Source organism: Pan paniscus, chromosome 11 (genome assembly GCF_029289425.2).
Source record: "Pan paniscus chromosome 11, NHGRI_mPanPan1-v2.0_pri, whole genome shotgun sequence".
NCBI classification, from domain to species: Eukaryota; Metazoa; Chordata; class Mammalia; order Primates; family Hominidae; genus Pan; species Pan paniscus.
Window position 1 is genome coordinate 109,347,721 of NC_073260.2, and position 18,114 is coordinate 109,365,834.

Here is an 18,114-nt window from a genome sequence, read left to right on the forward strand (position 1 = left end):
CCTCAGAGATATTTTGGGTTCCAGGCCACTACAATAAAGTAACTATTGCAATAAAGTGAGTCACACAAACTTTTTGGTTTCCTGCTGCATATAAAAGTTACGTTGATACTGTACTGTATTCTGTTAAGTCTGCCAATACCATTATGTCTAAAAAATATACATACCTTAATTGATAAACACTTTTTTGCTAAAAAATGCTAACAATTATCTCAGCCTTCAGCAAGTCATAATCTTTTTGTTGGTGGAGGTCTTGCATCCATGTTGATGGCTGCTGACGTTCAGGGTGGTGGTTGCTGAAGGTTGGGGTGGCTATGGCAATTTTTTTACAAAAGGACAGCAGTGAAGTTTGCCATACCTATTGACTTTTCCTTTCATAAAAGATTTTTCTATAGCATGCAATACCACTTGATGGCACTTTACCCACAGGAGAACTTCTTTCAGAGTTACATCCATGCTCTCAAATCTTGCTGCTGCTTTATCAGCTAAGTTTATTTAATATTCCAAATCCTTTGTTGTCATTTCAACAATGTTTATGGCATCTTTACCGGGAATAGATTTCATCTCAATAAACTGCTTTCTTGCTCATCCATAAGAGGCAACTCCTCATCCATTAAAGTGTCATCATGAGATGGCAGCAGTCAGTCTCATCTTCAGGCTCCACTTCTAATTCTAGTTCTCTTTCTGTTTCTAACACCTCTGTAGTTACTTTCTCCACTGAAGTCTTGAACCCCTGAGAATGATCCATGAGGGTTGAAATCAACTTCTTCCAAACTCCTGTTAATGTGGACATTTTGACTTCCTTCCATGAATCACGAATGTTCTCTATGATAGGTAGAATGATGAATCCTTTCCAGAAGGTTTTCTGTTGCCTTTCCCTGGATCCATTAGAGGAATCACTATGGCAGCAATAGCCTTATAGAATGTACTTCTTAAATAATAAGACTGGAAGGTCAAAATTACTTCTTGATCCATGGGCTGCAGAATGGATGTTGTGTTAGTAGGCATGAAAACAATATAATCCTTGCATACATCTCTTTCAGAACTCTTAGGTGACTAGGTGCATTTTCAGTGAGCAATAATACTTTGAAATAAATGTTTTTTTTCTGAGCAGTGGATCTCAACAGTAGGCTGAAAATATTTAGTAAACCATGCTGTAAACAGATGTGCTATCATCCAGGCTTTGTTGTTTTAATTATAGAGCACTGGCAGAGTAGATTTAGGATAATTGTTAAGGGCCTTAGGATATTTGGAATGGTAAGTGAACATTGGCTTCCATTTAAAGTCACCAGTTCCATTAGTCCCTAACAAGAGTCAGCCTGACCTTTGAAGTTTTGAAGCCGGGCATTGACTTCTCCTCTCTAGATATGAAAGTTCTAGATACCATCTTCTTCCAATAGAAGGCCATTTTGTCTACATTGAAAATTTGTTGTTTAGTGCAGCCACCTTCGTCAGTGATCTTAGCTAGATATTCTGGATAACTTGCTACAGCTTCTACATAAGCACTTGCAGCTTCACTTAGCACTTTTTTTTTTTTTTGGAGATGGAGTCTCCCTTTGTCACCCAGGCTGGAGTGCAGTGGCACGATCTCAGCTCACTGCAACCTCCGTCTCCCAGGTTCAAGTGATTCTCCTGCCTCAGCCTTCTGAGTAGCTGAGGCTACAGGTGTGCGCCACCGTGCCTGGCTAATTTTTGTATTTTTAGTAGAGGCAAGGTTTCACCATGCTTGGCCAGGCTGGTCTCAAACTCCTGACCTCATGATCCGCCCACCTTGGCCACCCAAAGTGCTAAGATTACAGGTGTGAGCCACCGTGCCCGGCTGCACTTTTTTGTTATAGAGATGGTGTCTTTCCTTAAATTCATGAAACAACCCTCTGTTAGCTTCCAACATTTTTTTCTTCAGCTTCCTCACCTCTCTCAGCCTTTATAGAGTTGAAGAGTTAGGGTCTTGTTCTGGATTAGGCTTTGGCTTAAGGGAGTGTTGTGGGTGGTTTGTTCTATCCAGACCACTACAGCTTTCTCCATATCAGCAATAGGGCTGTTTTGTTTTCTTATCATTTGTGCATTCACTGAAGTAGCACTTTTAATTTTCTTCAAGAACTTTTCTTTTGCACTTACAAGTTGACTAACTGTTTGGCACAAGAGGCCTAGCTTTCAGCCTGTCTTGGCTTTTGACATGCCTTCCTCACTACGCTTAATTATTTCTAGTTTTTGATTTCAAATGAGAGGTGCGAATCTTCCTTTCGCTTGAACACTGAGAGGCCACTGTAGAGTTACCAACTGGCCTAATTTCAATATTGTTTTGTCTGAGGGAATAGGGAGGCCTGAGGAGGAGAGAGATGGAGGAACAGCCTGTCAGTAGAGCAGTCAGAACACACACAACATTTATTGATAACTTTCGCTCTTATATGGGTGTGGTTCAGGGCACCCTGAAACAATTACTGTAGTAGTAACATTTAAGATCTCCCATCACAGGTCACCATTAACAGATACAGTAATAACTAAAAAGTTTGGAAATTTTATGAGAATTACTGAAATGTGACCCTGAAACACAAAGTGAGCACATATTGTTGGAAAAATGGCGTCGATAAACTTGCTCAACACAGAGTTGCCACAAATCTTCAATTTGTAAAAATTGCAGTATCCACAAATTGCAGTAAAACAAGGTATGCCTTTGCATATCAGTGAAATGAACCGCGGGGTTTTTTGAAAGAGACAGCGTGTGTGTGTGCACACACATGGACTTACACACACACGCACATACTTACCTGGGAATTCAAAATATACTAAATTCCTTTATATAGATAGGCCCTTTCAAAACAGTGAAGAAAGATAGGTACTTTAGTAAATGTTTTTGGGAAAATTGTTCATTTTATAGAAAAATCATTAAGATGAAAAAAGTCCATATAGGTTTAATATTAAAAGATTTAAAAAGAATTCTAGCAGGAAACATAAGAAAGTACTTTTATAATTCTTAAATATAAAGGCTTTAAACTTTTTTGTTTTTTATTTTTTCACTTTGAAATAATTTGAAAATTATTACAAAAAATTTCCATCACTTGTATGGAAGATTGTAAATCTTCACTCAGATTTACAAATATTAATATTCTGCAGAAGCACAGCACAATTATTAAAATCAGGAAACTGACATGGATACAGTATTAATATTTACTCCATGGCCTTTACTCACATTTCTCCAGTTGTCTCATCAATGCCCTTTTTCTGGCTCAGGATCCAACCCGGGATCCTGGATATCGAGGTTAGCTGTCATGTCTCCTTAGTCTCTTTTCATTCGGAATAGTTCCTCAGTCTTTGTCTTTAATGATGTTGACATTTTAAAAGAATAAACTGGCCAATTATTTAGTAAAACATCTTTCAATATGGACTTTTCTAATGTTTCTTCATGATTAAATTCAGATTATGACTCTATGGCAAAAATACCTTAGAAATGATATCATTAGGTACATGATGTCAGTTTCAAAGGCCTTTTAACCATGGCATAAAATCAGAAATCAGAAGAAATTGATTGAGCTGACCAAATAAACATTCATCATTTTATCTTGGCAAAATGCACCATAATAAAAAATAAATGACCCAGGGGAAATGACAGCAGGGGATGCTTGTAGGCATCTGAATTGACTCTCTAAACCCTTACATTTTTTGTAAACTGGAAGTTAGGTCTATAGGCTTGCTAGATTCAGATTAAAAATATTTGGCTAGACTGGATCACAAGTGTAGTTGCACATTTTATAATTGCATCACACCAAGTGATTCATGATATCTCATTATTCCTTATTATTAAAAAATATATTTGTCAATTTAATAAGCAATTCCCAGGTATTATCAATTTTTATATTTTTGTCATTGTTTTAATTTGTATTTCTTTGGTTAAATATTTGCCTTTTGAAGATGATGTGAACAGGCAAGAGAGAAATACACAGAAAGTAAAGTGAGAAGTTGGAAAGATTTTCATGGCTGGAGCAGGAAGAAAGCAGAGGACAGATGGGGCCATTGTGATGGCCTTTGCTTTCTTGTTTCAGTCTGTCCTGGTCCCAAGCCCTAATTTATTTGGTCTGTTTGAGACGATGGCAGTCACACTGAAATTCAGATCTTCTTGCCAGTAGCATTTCATTTCCTCAGGTTGCTGCAGTGTGTGCAGTGGTGGAGGAGCTGAGCCCTCGCAGGGAGTCCGCTGTGAGATGCTGCTGGAAGCTGTGGGATGGCAGCCTGTGGTCCTGCGACTCCTGGCTGGTGCTTGCCAATGGATGAACCCTCTCTTTAAGCCCAGAAACACTTGTCCTGCTAGACACTGTAAAAATGAGCATCTCCTTTTTCTTTGATGATTATTACCTAGTATCCTTAAGAGTAAACTCAGCACAGCATCATCCTTTAAAATTTTGATGGTATTTTAATTAATGACACTTATTTTATAGCACGTAAGTGCAAAATTTGATTTAATATTTATTTTCAGAGTCATGGTCAACTTACGCTGTCACTTTTTTTCTTCAACCCAGAGAATGTCTTTCTATCCTGCATGAAATTCAGAAGAACAAACTTCAGCAGGAATTCTTCTATGAGTTTGAAGGGGGTGTCAAGCTTGGCACTGGGGCCTTTAATTTGGTAAGGAAATCACTGTATAGAAACCAGAACTTTTGTAGAAGAACCTAAGGTTTTCTGTGCCTTCTCCACTGCATTTGAACCTCATCCTGAACCTTTCCTTGGGTTGGTTGACAAACAGCTAGAGTGGGATCAGTTTTCTGGCATTGTGACCCAGTGTGTTATAAAGTTCCACACATGCTCAGAGTAGCTTTGGATTGTAAAATGTAAGGGAAGCGTGTGGTACTCTGAATAGACTAGTAAGGTTTTTGGTAACAAGGAACAGTGGAATCCATTTCCATTTCCACAGCAGAAATATTGTTGCAATGACAATGACGGCTCTGGAATTGAAAATGTGTGAGGGACCAGTATAACTTGAGGAATGATTTTTGATGATTCCTGAGGAGATGGAAGTCTGAGTAGTAATCTGTCAAATTCCAATATGTGATTAAGAGATTTTTAAATTTTATTGATGGTTCACTGGAATTAGTGAGAAAATGAAGTGATCAAGAGAAGTATACATATGAGTGAATGTGCCACTATGGCCACTTTGCTTATAGCCTGTGGGGTGATAAATGGGAAAGAGGCTGACTGGTACCCACAGAATGGACCATCTTATCCAATTGGTTGTTAAAATCCTCTTCTGCTAAGGTCATCCTTTGGTGTGTATCCACATGGGACACAAATATCTTTACATTTTCTGCCCATTCAGAAAGATCTGACCACGTACTTCTTCCCCAGACCTCTTTGTCACCGATTTTCCAATCATGATCCTTCCAAGCCCCTGCCCTTCCAACCAAAGCATTGTCTACATCCCCTGAATCAGCATATAATTGCACATCTGGCCATTTCTCCTTTCAAGCATAGTGCATAACCAGGTGCACTGCCCAGGGTTCTGCCCACTGGAAGGATATTCCCTCACCACTGTCCTTCAGGAATATCCCAGAGAGAAGTGGTAGTGCTGCAGCTGTCCACTTCTGGGTGGTGTCTACACATCACACAGACTATGACTGATTTTTGCTTCTGGGAAAGGAAACTAAGAAACCTTGCCTGGACGTGGGCTTTGAGGGGTTACCTTCTTGTCACTTCATCACACCACATCAAAGGTCCCAGTATTCTATAGAGAACCCTGGAAAGAACAGGCTTTAAAAAAACTTTTTAAAGTTTCCTTGTCTTAGCTAAATGAAATTAATTCATAAATGATTGTTACAGTATGTGGTAACAGAAATATCTGGTGGTTAAAACTTGTTCCCCATTTCTCATGTTATTGAAGCATTAAAACTATAAGTTGTTAGTTTAGATTTGTTTGCAGTTAGAAACACTAACACATAAGTACACTGTATATTTTTTTCTTACAGATGCTGTCCCTTTTACCAGCAAGGATTATCAGACTACTAGAATTTATTGGATTTTCTGGGAATAGGGTACAAATTTAATTTTATCTTAATTTTGACAGGGAAGATAAGACATTATTTATTGAATATGAGGGCAATGCAACATGTCTGCATAACTACCTTGATAATTATTGGCAATTTGTTTGTAGGACAGAAAATAAGCCTTTGATTCTTGATCATGTTTTTCAGGACTTAGACATAGTTTTTCTGATGAAAGTTAAAAATGTTCACCCTTGTTATCCAAATTCTTGGATGAAAAATTATGTGTTGCTAATATTGCTTCTTGCTAGATCTTATTACTCTCACGCGGTTTCCTATGCTTTCTTAATAGTTGACCAAAGATGGGAGGGGTGGGGGAAGAGAGGGTTGAAAAACTACCTGTTGGGTATGATGTTCACTCTTGCGGTGATAGGGACACTAAAAGCCCAGTCTTCACCACGGCATAATATATGAAATCTGTACTTGTAACCCCCCTAATATATAAACATGTTTAAAAAGTTTCTGAATATGATTTTCCAGTCATGTTCTCTTTCTAAAATGCATTTGATTCCCATAGGAGTTGGGCCTCCTGCAGTTACGTGAAGGTGCTTCAGGAAGGAGCATGAGGTCTGCACTGTGCTGCTTAACCATCTTAGCTTTTCATACTTACATCTCCCTAATACTTGGTAAGATCTGGATTAGATTGTTTCATTGAACATTGATTATCTTGGCCAGACATGGTGGGTTACACCTGTAATCCCAGCTACTTGGGAGGCTGAGGTGGGAGGATCAGTTGAACCCAGGAGTTTGAGGCTGCAGTGAGCTATGATCACGTCACTGCACTGGATCCAGCCTGGGCCACAGAGCGAGATCCTGTCTCTAAATTAAAAAAACAAAACAAGACAAAACATAAAGTTGATTATTTTTAATCTGAGTAAGTAAAAATTTAGAAAAATCAGCAAGAGCTAGTAGTTCATATCTGTTTACTTTTTTTTTTTTGAATAAAGGTAGAAAATAGTGTCCTTTGTCATAGTGACATTTAGCAGAGGGAGTAGGGTAGTTTCTTTCATTAAATAATTTTCATCTGTTCTCAGCTAAAATTTCCATATTAAGGTGATCTATTTTATCATATATGAGATTTTTTTTCTTTGCAGAAAATGAAATTTTGGGCTAAATAAGTTAATATTGCTGTTAAAATCAGAAATTCCAATTAGGAATCTGAGACAGCCACCTGCATTCTTAAGAATTAGTGTGTCCTAGAGCTTTCTTAAACTAAAGTTATAGGTGAGACTGGTCTTTATTTTATTCCCCAGATATAAAAATGATGAAATAATAGTTTTCATCTTTTCCATGAGTAGGTCTTTACTGTATGTTAATGAAATTTGGAGAGCTGGTTATAAATATCCCCATGTCTTATGAAGACTCATTCTTTTCCTGTTAAATTTCTAGGTACAGGAGAAGTGAATGTTGCGGAAGCAGAGCGTCTCCTGGCACCCTTCCTCCAGCAGTTTCCAAATGTACGCTCAGTATTTCAAAGTGTATGTTTCAACCATAATTAATCAGCCAGTGTTGACTGTTGAACAGTGTGTTTTCTTCCTTGCTCTGCAGGGCTCACTCGTGTTGTTTTATCATGCCCGAATAGAGTTGCTGAAAGGGAATCTTGAAGAGGTAATTTATTAGGTGGGAGTTATTTGGGGGAGTTGTCTGTATGGCGACTCCTACATGAGTCGCTGCGACCTACTCATTCAACAAAAGTAAACTTGGCTATATGGACTAGACAAAAATAAAGAAAAAAATATATAAGTAAAAAGCCAAAACTTTTAACTTGTATATACATTCTATTATATAAAATCTATGCAGTGGATTACTGAATATAGTCTACATTTATACATAGGGTACATTAAGCACTTTAGGGTAATATATACCAAATAACAAGCTCAGGGATTTTCAAGAAACTGTGACTGTTACCAATTTCTGCATTACACACTGACTTTGGAATCTAGCCCCTGTGTGACTTGCAGGTCTACTATGTGTGGGCTCCGTATCAAAGGACCCCTCAAAAAACGAATTCCCTCAAAAACGAAGCGTCGAGGTCAGAAGTAGAAAAGTAAGGAGCCATTTATGTATATACATTCACAAACCATTTTTTCCACACAAATGGGATCAAAATGTATTTTTCTGTGACTTTTTTTTTTCTCCGTTTACAATATGTCTTGGATCTCTTTCCAGATCAGTATGCCTAAATGTCTCCTATTCTTTTTGATGGCTGGGTTTCATTTCATGGGATGGATATACTATACCTATTAAAGTGGTCCATAGACATTTGGCCACTACAAACTGTTGTGAACATCATTGTATGTATATTTCTGTGCACAGGTACATTTATAGAAGACAGATTATGATTAGTAGAATTCCTGGGCCAAAAGGTGGTTGCATTTTTATAAATCCAGCCAAATTCTCCTCCTCACTTAAGATTGTTCCAGTGTAAACTCCAGTAAACATATAAAAATATTTTTTTCCGATGCTCTTTGCTGGCTCAGGACATTACGTGATGGCTAAAAATGAGAATCTAATTTTTAAGTTTATATTGCCTAGTTTACAAATTTCTCCACATGTATATCTGTCATTTATATATTTTTTTCTGATTTGCCTATTTACATCTTTGCCTGTTTCCTGTTGAGTTTTCTTTTTCTTACAGAATTTTATTAAATTGATGAATGATAAAAGAGTTAACCTTTTGCCAATTACGTAGATAGTGACATCTTCTTCCTGTCTGTTGCCTGTAACTCTGCCTACAGTGTTTTGTCCTATGGAAGTTCTAACTTTATTGTCAGTCTTTTCTTAAATGATTTCTGCATTTGATATCTTCCTTGGAATGGAACCTCCCCACTCCCACATTACAAAGTGTCAAGGCCCTCTCACAAAATTAAAGAAAGAGGCAGAACTTAACTGTATCATTGCCTGTAAGGAAAAGAACATATCATCATATTGAGAGCTTTAATGAGTGATAATTTTGTCCTTTTTGTACTAAGTGTTTTATGTATTTTTCCATTAGGTTATTATCTCCTTGTCTAATATCTGGACGATCAACTTTATGTACTTGATTTACAGGCACAAGAAGTATTTCGAAAATGCGTTTCAGTTCAAGAAGAATGGAAACAGTTTCACCATCTCTGCTACTGGGAGCTAATGTGGATTAATGTTTTCCAACAAAACTGGATGCAGGCATATTACTATTCAGATCTGCTTTGCAAAGAGAGTAAATGGTCCAAGGTAAAGTGCAATTCTTTCATTAATGTCATCTGTTTGCTAATACATGGCCAGGATGATTTTCATTTAGGACTGTTTGCTCAGTAGTATGATACCACAGTGTTTTCTCAACTTAGAGATCCACAAAAGGAGGAAATGTGCCTTAAGTACCCACTATTTATAGGTACTGTCCTCAGCATTGCATGCTTTAAAAGCCATCTACAGTTCTTTTCAGGGCCAAATGCGATGGCCCATGCCTGTAATCCCAGCCCTTTGGGAGGCTAAGGCAGGAAGATGGCTTGAGGCCAGGAGTTTGATATTAGCCAGGGCAACATGGTGTGATTTTATCTCTGTAAAAAATAAAAACATTAGCCAGGCATGGTGGTACATGTCTATAGTCCCTTCTACGTGGGAGGCTGAGGCAGGAGGATAGCTTGAGTCCAAGAGTTCGAGGCTACAGTGAGCTATGATCACACCACTGCACTCCAGCCTGGTGACAGAGTGAGACCCTCTCTCAAACAACAACAAAGAGTTATTTTAAACATGAGGTTTTATCTCTGAAAATGAGTTGTACTTATAAAGTTATGAAATCTTAATCATGGTGGTAATTTTGTGTAGACTTTCCAGTGCCCTGATGCCCAGGCTTTTCATGATAATGAAAATTAATTCTGATCCACTTATGAGAAGTTGGAGGGCAATGAGATAATTTTTTCTTGTTCATTCTGTCCACTTTCTCACCTATGAATGCTGTAGTTGTATAATAGGAAAATGGTTTAAATTACTGGTAATTGAAAAGAGTTGTTCTCATTTTGAACAGGGAATATAAGATTTCATTTCCTCTGATTTCTTTACTGCCTCTGATTTTGTATCTGGAAGACTTGTTGGTCATTCCTGATTTGAAAGGTAGAAATGTCATTTACCTAGGGATGTTCTGTAATAAGCTCCTTCTTTTTCTCAAGGCAACTTATGTGTTCTTGAAAGCGGCAATTTTGAGTATGCTTCCAGAGGAGGATGTAGTAGCAACTAATGAGAATGTGGTAACTTTATTCAGGTATGTGAGACACTATTCCTATAACAAAGGCCCTGAGGGTATAAAGGGGCAAAATCTCATCTCTACTGAAAATACAAAAAATTAGCTGGGCATGGTGGCATGTGCTTGTTGTCCCAGCTACTTGGGAAGCTTAGGTGGGAGGATTGCTTAAGCCTGGGAGGTGGAGGTTGCGAGTGAGCTGAAATAATGCCATTGCACTGCAGCCTGGGTGACAGACAGAGTGAGACTCTGACTCCAAAAAAAAAAAAACAAAAAAAAAACCATGTATATTAACTGTAGCATCAACATCAACATTAGTAAAAGCCATGGCATGATAAATGTCACTTTTTACTGTAAAGTTCATTTCCTTATTTTATGGAAACAACAATTAATGGAAGGGAGTATTAAGATACATTAAAATCTTTTAAATCTCCTTCTCTTTCTTCCACTGCAGATTAAGTTTTCTCCATATCAAAACAATTTATGTGAAAGATGTGATCATTTTTTTTTCAGGAGAAAGCTTTGAGGTCTTGCTCTGTCATAGCTTCTAGGTTGTTGGGATAATGAGAGTTCTAACAATGAATGGTCTCTTCATAAAGATGCTGTTACCTTTAAACTACAAGGGTTCCTGTCTGAGACATGCTTCTGACCCCTTCCTCTGACCCCCACCTCACATTTCCACTGCCTTTTCCACTGACGGTAATGAACAAAAATGATGAGACACTCTAGTTTAAAATCCATAGCTCCATATTTTGCCCGGAATTAACCTAACATAAGCTTGACTCATATTGGAGGCATATTATTTCATGTTATTTTTTCTTTCAGTGATGTAATTGAGTATTGCCTTGAATTCTTTCTCAGCAACTTGTTTGATGCATCCATAAAATTATGCATAAGAAAGTGCTCCCAGGAACATGTAGTCTCCCCATCCTACTGTCATTTTTACCTGCTTATGAATTTCATAATTGGAATTCTGTAGAATTTTAAAAGGAAGTTTCTAAACATGGTACACATCCTAAGCTGATTATTTCCCAAACAACCTGTGCTTGGGAAACATTTTCTTAAATTATACGTTAATTGTTGGCTATCTTTTGAGCCATATTATTTTATAGATCTGTGTAATACTTGCAAATAGGAATAGGCCATATACCAGTGTACCCTCTTCTCTCTCCCTGAGTATCCACAACATAAGTAAATACTTTGGACTCTTTCCTGCTTACTTGTAGAAATCGCCAGTTGTATACCTAGATTTCCTGGACTGCGTTTGATAGATTTAAGACATCAGCTAAGTTGACTGGAAAGAAATATGTGTCAATCAGTGGTTCTCAATCTTGAGTGTGCCTCAGAATCACCTGGAGGGCCTATCAAAATCTAGATTGCTCGGCCCCGGCCCTGGAGTTGCTGATTCAGTAGGTCTAGAGTAGGGCCTGAAAATTGGCATTTCAAATAGGTTCCCAGGTGATGCTGCTGCTGCTGCTGGTGGTCTGTGAAGTTCACTGTGAAAACCACAGGTACAAATAATGTATGTGTTGCCATGACCTTTCTCTGGGGCTGGGCTGGGGCTCTTCACAGACAGGTGGACAGCTTGAAGCAGAGAATTGCCGGGAAATCTATCCCTACTGAGAAGTTTGCTGTGAGGAAGGCTCGGCGTTACTCCGCCTCCTTAACTGCACCTGTGAAGCTCATCTTACCTGCCCTGGTATCTGCTTTTATTTTCTTTTCATGTACTAGAAATAAATTACCTACTCACAGCAGCAGGGAGCATATCTAAATTTGGTTATGAAGTTTGGCTCATTTAAAAACCATTGTAAGTTTTGTTGTAAGTTGAACATTTCTAAATAAATAATTAATAAATAAAAACTGTAGCTAATGGTTTTTGACTAGTTAGTATGCTCCAGGCATTACGATAAAGGCTACTAAAAACGTATCATTTTATTCTTATAACTTTTTGAGTATAGTTAACTCTTAGCCCCATTTTTTAGATGAAGAAATTTAGACAGAAAGAAGTTGATTCCATTGAAGTTGAGTTGAATTCTAATGCAAGCCACATTATGTAATTTTACCTTTTCTAATAACCACATTAAAAAAGTAAGAGGAAATAGAAATGAATTTCAAGAATATATTTTAACCCAGTATATGCAAAATTTTGTCATTTCAACATGTAATTAATAGAAGCTTATCCATGAGATATATACATTCTTTCATATTGAACCAAGTCTTAGAAATTTAGTGTGTCTTTTACACTTAGAGGACATCTTAGTTTGGTCTAGCTGTATTTCCAGTGCTCAAGAGCCATAACTGGCTACTGGCTGTTGTATTCTAGCTCCAGCTCACATTCTTAAACTTTATGCCATTTAGGCAAGCCTTCTGTGAAAAACACAATTTCAACTTAAATTTTCTTAATGAAGTGTTCTTCAAAAAATACTGAATATATCAAGTTACTATGACTCTTCTGGTGCTTTAGTTTTTATATAGATAGTCAGCACAGGAAAGCTGTTCAGTGTAACCGATGTCTGCAGTCCTCCACTCTGGGGTTTCCTGAGGTGTTTTTTTTTTTTTAAATTCAGAGTTTATTTCATCATTCCTCTTTGACAGTTATTTAGATTTTTCCAGTTTTTACAATTACACACTGCAATGAATATCCTCTTTTTGTACATGTTCATATAATTCTCTGTGAAAGATTTTTTAAAAATGGAATTCCTGGTTCAAGGGAATATATACATTTAATATTTTGGTAGATATTGTTAAATTCCCCTCAAAAAAAGCTCTACAAATTTAAATAAGTACCGACAGTATTTTACCATTTTAATTTGCATTTCCTTGTGGATGTGGTGGAGCATCTTTTCATGTGTTTCTTCATTTTTATTTTTTCTTTTGTAAATTGTTGTTCATATTCTTTCCTAATTTTTCATTGGGTTGTTGATTGTTTTCTTAGTGACTTATGGGAGCCCTTTATACATTCTATGAGAAAGAACAATGCAGCCCCTCCCTGACAGGGGTCAGACAGGAGTTAGCCTGCGCCTAGCACCTAGGTCCAGGTGTTTCCTACCTAACACGAACTCAGAGAACTTCAGCATCAGACAGGCCCATTCTGTGACTGTGACGGAGCAAGACAAAAATATGACCACTCTGTAATCGTGTCTGAGCACAAATAAAAACAAGAACACTGTGTAAATCACACAAATAACCAAACATCTCCCTCTCCCAGCTCACATGAGAGCCTTCTGTTGCTTAACCAATTAGAGCCTTAGCTCCATGCCTGATTCATTTTTATTAAGTGATTTGCACTGGGAAGGTTTTTCTGTCTCACAGAACTCTACTGAAAATTTTCTAGACTATCATCTTTCTTTGCCTTAATACTTAGATACCAGTGTATACGTAAGTGTATCCTGCTTTGACTGTTAAGAACCACAGGGAAGGTTAACTCCCTGCACTTCTTTCTCCAGGTCTATGGAAGTAGAATGTACAGGAAATTGGCTTGAAATGTTAGTACTGGGATTTTTTTTTTTTTTTTGTACCTAGGAATTTTACCAAAAGCCTGTTTTTCATAAAGTCTCAGATATGAGCTTGCCTCCTTCTGATAAAAAGATTTTATCAATAAAAGGAATTTTTAAAAGATCATCATCAATTTAAAAAAGATTCTGTTATTGAATTGAACTCTTACTCTACTAGCAGCAATAAATTGTTACATGTAAAATTGAAGGTAGAGTGTCATGATCTTAGTTTTCGGTGCCATAAGATAAAGATACCTTTGCTGCCATTCTACTTGAGTGTGTCGTCCTCATTTCCACTACCTCCTGCTAAGAGGCTTTTCAAGCTGTATTTTTATCATATCTTAAAATTTATTTCCAAGAAGATACTAATTACCCTGCTTACTTCATACCCTTCAAAATACGAACTGCACTATCAGGAACATTAGAAAAATATTTTCAAGCAAAAGCACATTTGCTTTTGATCCAAAAAAATTCTCATCTGGTAGCCCATTAAATATAATCTGTAATGAGAAATCATTAGTTTACATTTTAGGAGCTGTCATTCAGCCATATGGCTTTTAAATGAATACATTTTCTGCATATTGGATTACATTACTGGACCGTCACATGTTTCTAATTGTATGAAAGATCCTAAGCCCAGTGAAATATTCCAGTGTTTATATCCAGTGATATTCTTGGAAACATTTTATGTAAACAACTGGCAGACATTTAAAAATATTTTTCTTTACTTAAAAGTAACAACAAAAGTTTACATTAAACAGAATTATTATTCATAGTATTGGTTTAAAATATTTATTTCTGTATCTGTATTCTATTACCTTCCAAAAGAATTAAATGCTTGTAGATATTTAATAAATATTTGTTATATGAATGAGTTTAAATTTTTGGTAAAAATATATATACTGAATTGCTTCACAGTATAAAAGGCAAAAGCAAAGGAAAATGATCTGTAAATATTGTCTTGAGGTTTCTAGAAACCAAGGCAAAACACATGAACATTGTTTGGGGATCATAAAGGACATTGAATAACCTCATATAACTCCAAATGGTTTTCATTTTTCCTCATTAGGAAATGATGTATGTCTGGAATGGTTTTTCAATAGTGAGCAAAAGAAAAGACCTTTCTGAAAATCTGTTGGTAACTGTTGAAAAAGCTGAGGCAGCTTTACAAAGTCAAAGTAAGTATACACAGTAAGCACCAAGGAGCCTTTGTCTCTGCTCCGTGACTGTTCTCCTGTCTTTTCCCTGTGCACATCTGCCTACATTAATTTGTGTACATCACAAGGACAAAGAGCTTGAGCTGCAGGGGTCTGGGTGATTGCAGTCAAATGCAGGGAGGAATGATACACACTGCAACTGCATGAACCTTGGAAACAGCTTGCTAAGGGAAAAAGGCCAGGCCAGCCATAAAAGACCACATATTATATGATTCCCTTTACACGATACTCAGAATAGGGAAATCTATAAAGACAGACAGCAGATGAGTGGTTGCCTAGGGATGGAGTATGGAAGTTAGGAGTTATGATAGCTTTCTGGGGAGGGAGGTGATGACAGTGTTCTGCAGTTGACTGTGGTGCTGGCTGTACAACTCTGTGAATATGCTAAAAACCATTGAATGGTAACTCTCAATGGGTGAATTGTATGGCATGTGAACTATATCTTAAAACTATGACAAAAAAGATGAAGGGAAGAAGCCCAGCATTGGAATTTTAGAGCAGCACAAGGAAACGTGCACTTCCCTCTGGGTTGAGTTTGCTGCGACTCTTTCTATGCCTCCTTATTGCTGTCTAACCATTAGTGTGTTTCTGCAGACACAGGGAATAGTTTTCAAGGTGAAATGTTATCACAATTTATTCTACCCATTACATTTGGTTGTGCTAGAGTCCACATTTCAGTTTACCGGAAGCAGCTGATGTGGTAAAAGGAGTATCAGAATCAGGCAGTCTGGGCTTATAGTCCCAGCTCTGCCATCAGACTCTGGGTAACACCTCTGTTTTCTCGTGAAGTGGGAGGAGTGTTGGACCAGATGCTATCCAAAGTTGTTTCCTTGCCCTGACATTTTGTGATTCTGTATTTTTAAGAGGGGTAAACCATGCCATAAGTGATAGCCTTTGTTGTATTTCTTTTCAATGCCAAGTCACTTAGGTATTACCCCAAGAGAAATGGTCTTTTGTAATATTCTAACCACATAAGTAAAATGAAAACTTCTGTGATGATAAACATGGTAAAGGGCATAGAAATTCAGGAATGGTGGGGAAACATTTTAACAGTTAACTCATTTTTCTTAACTGGAAAAAGATGGGCACTCCAGGAGCCCAGCCTACTGTCTATTTGAGCAAGCTCTTCACCACCCCCAGCCGCCCATTGGTTGGGGGCAAAATTCGAGGGGAAATATATTTTATCAGACTATGCTAGTAAAATGCAGTGGAAATTTAGAAAACCAAGTCACTCTCCTCCACCCATTCCTTTTTCTCTTAATGACATGCTGAGATGATAGGCTTTAGAGATATTTAAGCAGGGCAGGGGGATACTGAGACAGACAGACAGACAGACATGCCATACTTACCTACAGTTTTGGCTTTGTGTGTCCTCTCTCTGGGTGAAATAATTAGTTTATTTTCTGAAGATCACCTTTGCCAGATATTTCATGTGAAACTTATGATGACCTCTTCTAGGACTTCTTTTATGCAAGATTATCTCCTGTTCTCCTTCCCACCTTGAACTGTTAGGACAGTTTAGTAATTAAGCTCCTATCCTTCAGAGCAGGGAAGAAAAAGTCCATAATTGGAAAATGGAGAGAAGTTGGAAAATGGAGAGAAGTTGGAAAATGGGGAGAAGTTGTAAACCTGAGGTTACATCATCTTCCACCCCATCCCCCACCCCCATTATTGGAAACTGGATGTGTATTGGCTTCTCCTAGCTTTGCAAGTGTGTCTAAAGTAAAAGATGGTAGAGGATACAACTGATCTACTCTGCAATACTCTGGCCATAGTTATTAAATGCTGGCCATTGATACAAAAGATAGAACTTTGAAGACAGAACAGAATTTGGTGACATCCCTGGAGTCAGCATTTGGTATTAATTCCAATAGTGTTTCATTTGAAATCTAACTAAATTCAACATGTAACCAGAAGTTCCACTTTGACTAATTTGCTTAATGAAATTATATAGCAAACATTATGAGAGTTATGTAAAAGGGAAAGTGATACTGACTTTATGACTTTTTACTTTCTAAATCTGTTTTCAGATTTTTCTCTTGGGGCCATTTCAGCTAGCTTCTAAAAATTTCAGCATAGATACTTTTTGTAGTTTGGGCTTCAAACTTCCCTGTTTCTCAGCCTATCCACCATAAAAGTTCAGCAGATCTTTTGTCGTAAAATTGTACTCTAGTAGCTTTATCATGTAATTTTCTTTGAATGTTAAATGGAAACATATTACATGTGTGTTGTGTGTCGAAATGTTCATCTATGAACACATTCATGAGGTTGAAAATCATGACAAAGCATTTATACTTCAAGGGAAAATAATCATCTGCTAGATAATGGTCTGTAGTTGGAGGAAATAATGATTTTGCCATCTAAGGTTTTTGGAGGAATATAGTATTTTTGAACCCACTTGCCATATGCCTAACTCAAGTTCGTCATAGAAGTTACATGCGGCTTTACTAGTATTTTAACTTCCCATGATGTTAAGTCTGTTCCTCAACAAAATCATCATTCACAGAGCACCAGAATGTTGTCATAACACAAACTGTCGATACAATGCTACAGGAAACTCAGTAGAATGCATAAAAATGATACTACAAGCTAGCATCCAATATGGACCCTTTGGTTTTGGTTCTAGGTCCTAAAAGATATTACTTCTTGAATGTCTGTTTTAACATCCGTGATTAAAAGCAATGGATAGAATTTTATTTTGGTAGAAAAATGATTCTAAATAAATAATAGAAAAGGTAATGTGTTATTGATACCTGTGGTTTTCTGGGTGAATGACCTATCAGAGCTTGAAAGTTAGAGGTGAATATTCAGTTTTCAGCACCTAGAAGTAACCCCTTTCTGGTTGGTTAAGTAGCATCATTAATCTCCATAGTCAAGTGGTTTACCATCTTAACTGCCAGCATGTGTTAATGATGATTTCTGAGGTTTGTGCTGAAAGCAGGAGGATTTCAATAGGAGGGACTCCCAGGGCCTCGTATGTTCCCTTTACTGCCGTCCTCTCTACTGTCACAGCCTGAAATGTGTAAATTGTCATTCTGTCTTGGAATAACGTTGTACTTGCCTGTAACTTGCAAAAAAATTTCAAAAGTGTAAATGTGGAATGGCTACCTTTGTCAGATGTCACACATAATATGGTTCCTTCTGTTTAACACACATTT

General features: G+C 37.3%; 1 protein-coding gene across 11 annotated transcripts in view; it reads left to right on the forward strand.

Annotated features, from left to right (window-relative positions):
- Window positions 1-18,114, forward strand: part of TTC39B (tetratricopeptide repeat domain 39B) — a 194,702-nt gene that overhangs the window by 161,133 nt on the left and 15,455 nt on the right. For all 11 annotated transcript variants that reach the window (XM_055092105.2, XM_055092106.2, XM_055092104.1 and 8 more), the window contains 9 exons: window positions 4,512-4,617; window positions 5,952-6,017; window positions 6,544-6,652; window positions 7,416-7,483; window positions 7,575-7,634; window positions 9,078-9,239; window positions 10,175-10,266; window positions 11,818-11,944; window positions 14,809-14,917. In XM_055092105.2, the coding sequence (XP_054948080.1) occupies window positions 4,512-4,617; window positions 5,952-6,017; window positions 6,544-6,652; window positions 7,416-7,483; window positions 7,575-7,634; window positions 9,078-9,239; window positions 10,175-10,266; window positions 11,818-11,944; window positions 14,809-14,917 (899 nt within the window). The remainder of the gene's footprint in view (window positions 1-4,511; window positions 4,618-5,951; window positions 6,018-6,543; window positions 6,653-7,415; window positions 7,484-7,574; window positions 7,635-9,077; window positions 9,240-10,174; window positions 10,267-11,817; window positions 11,945-14,808; window positions 14,918-18,114) is intronic.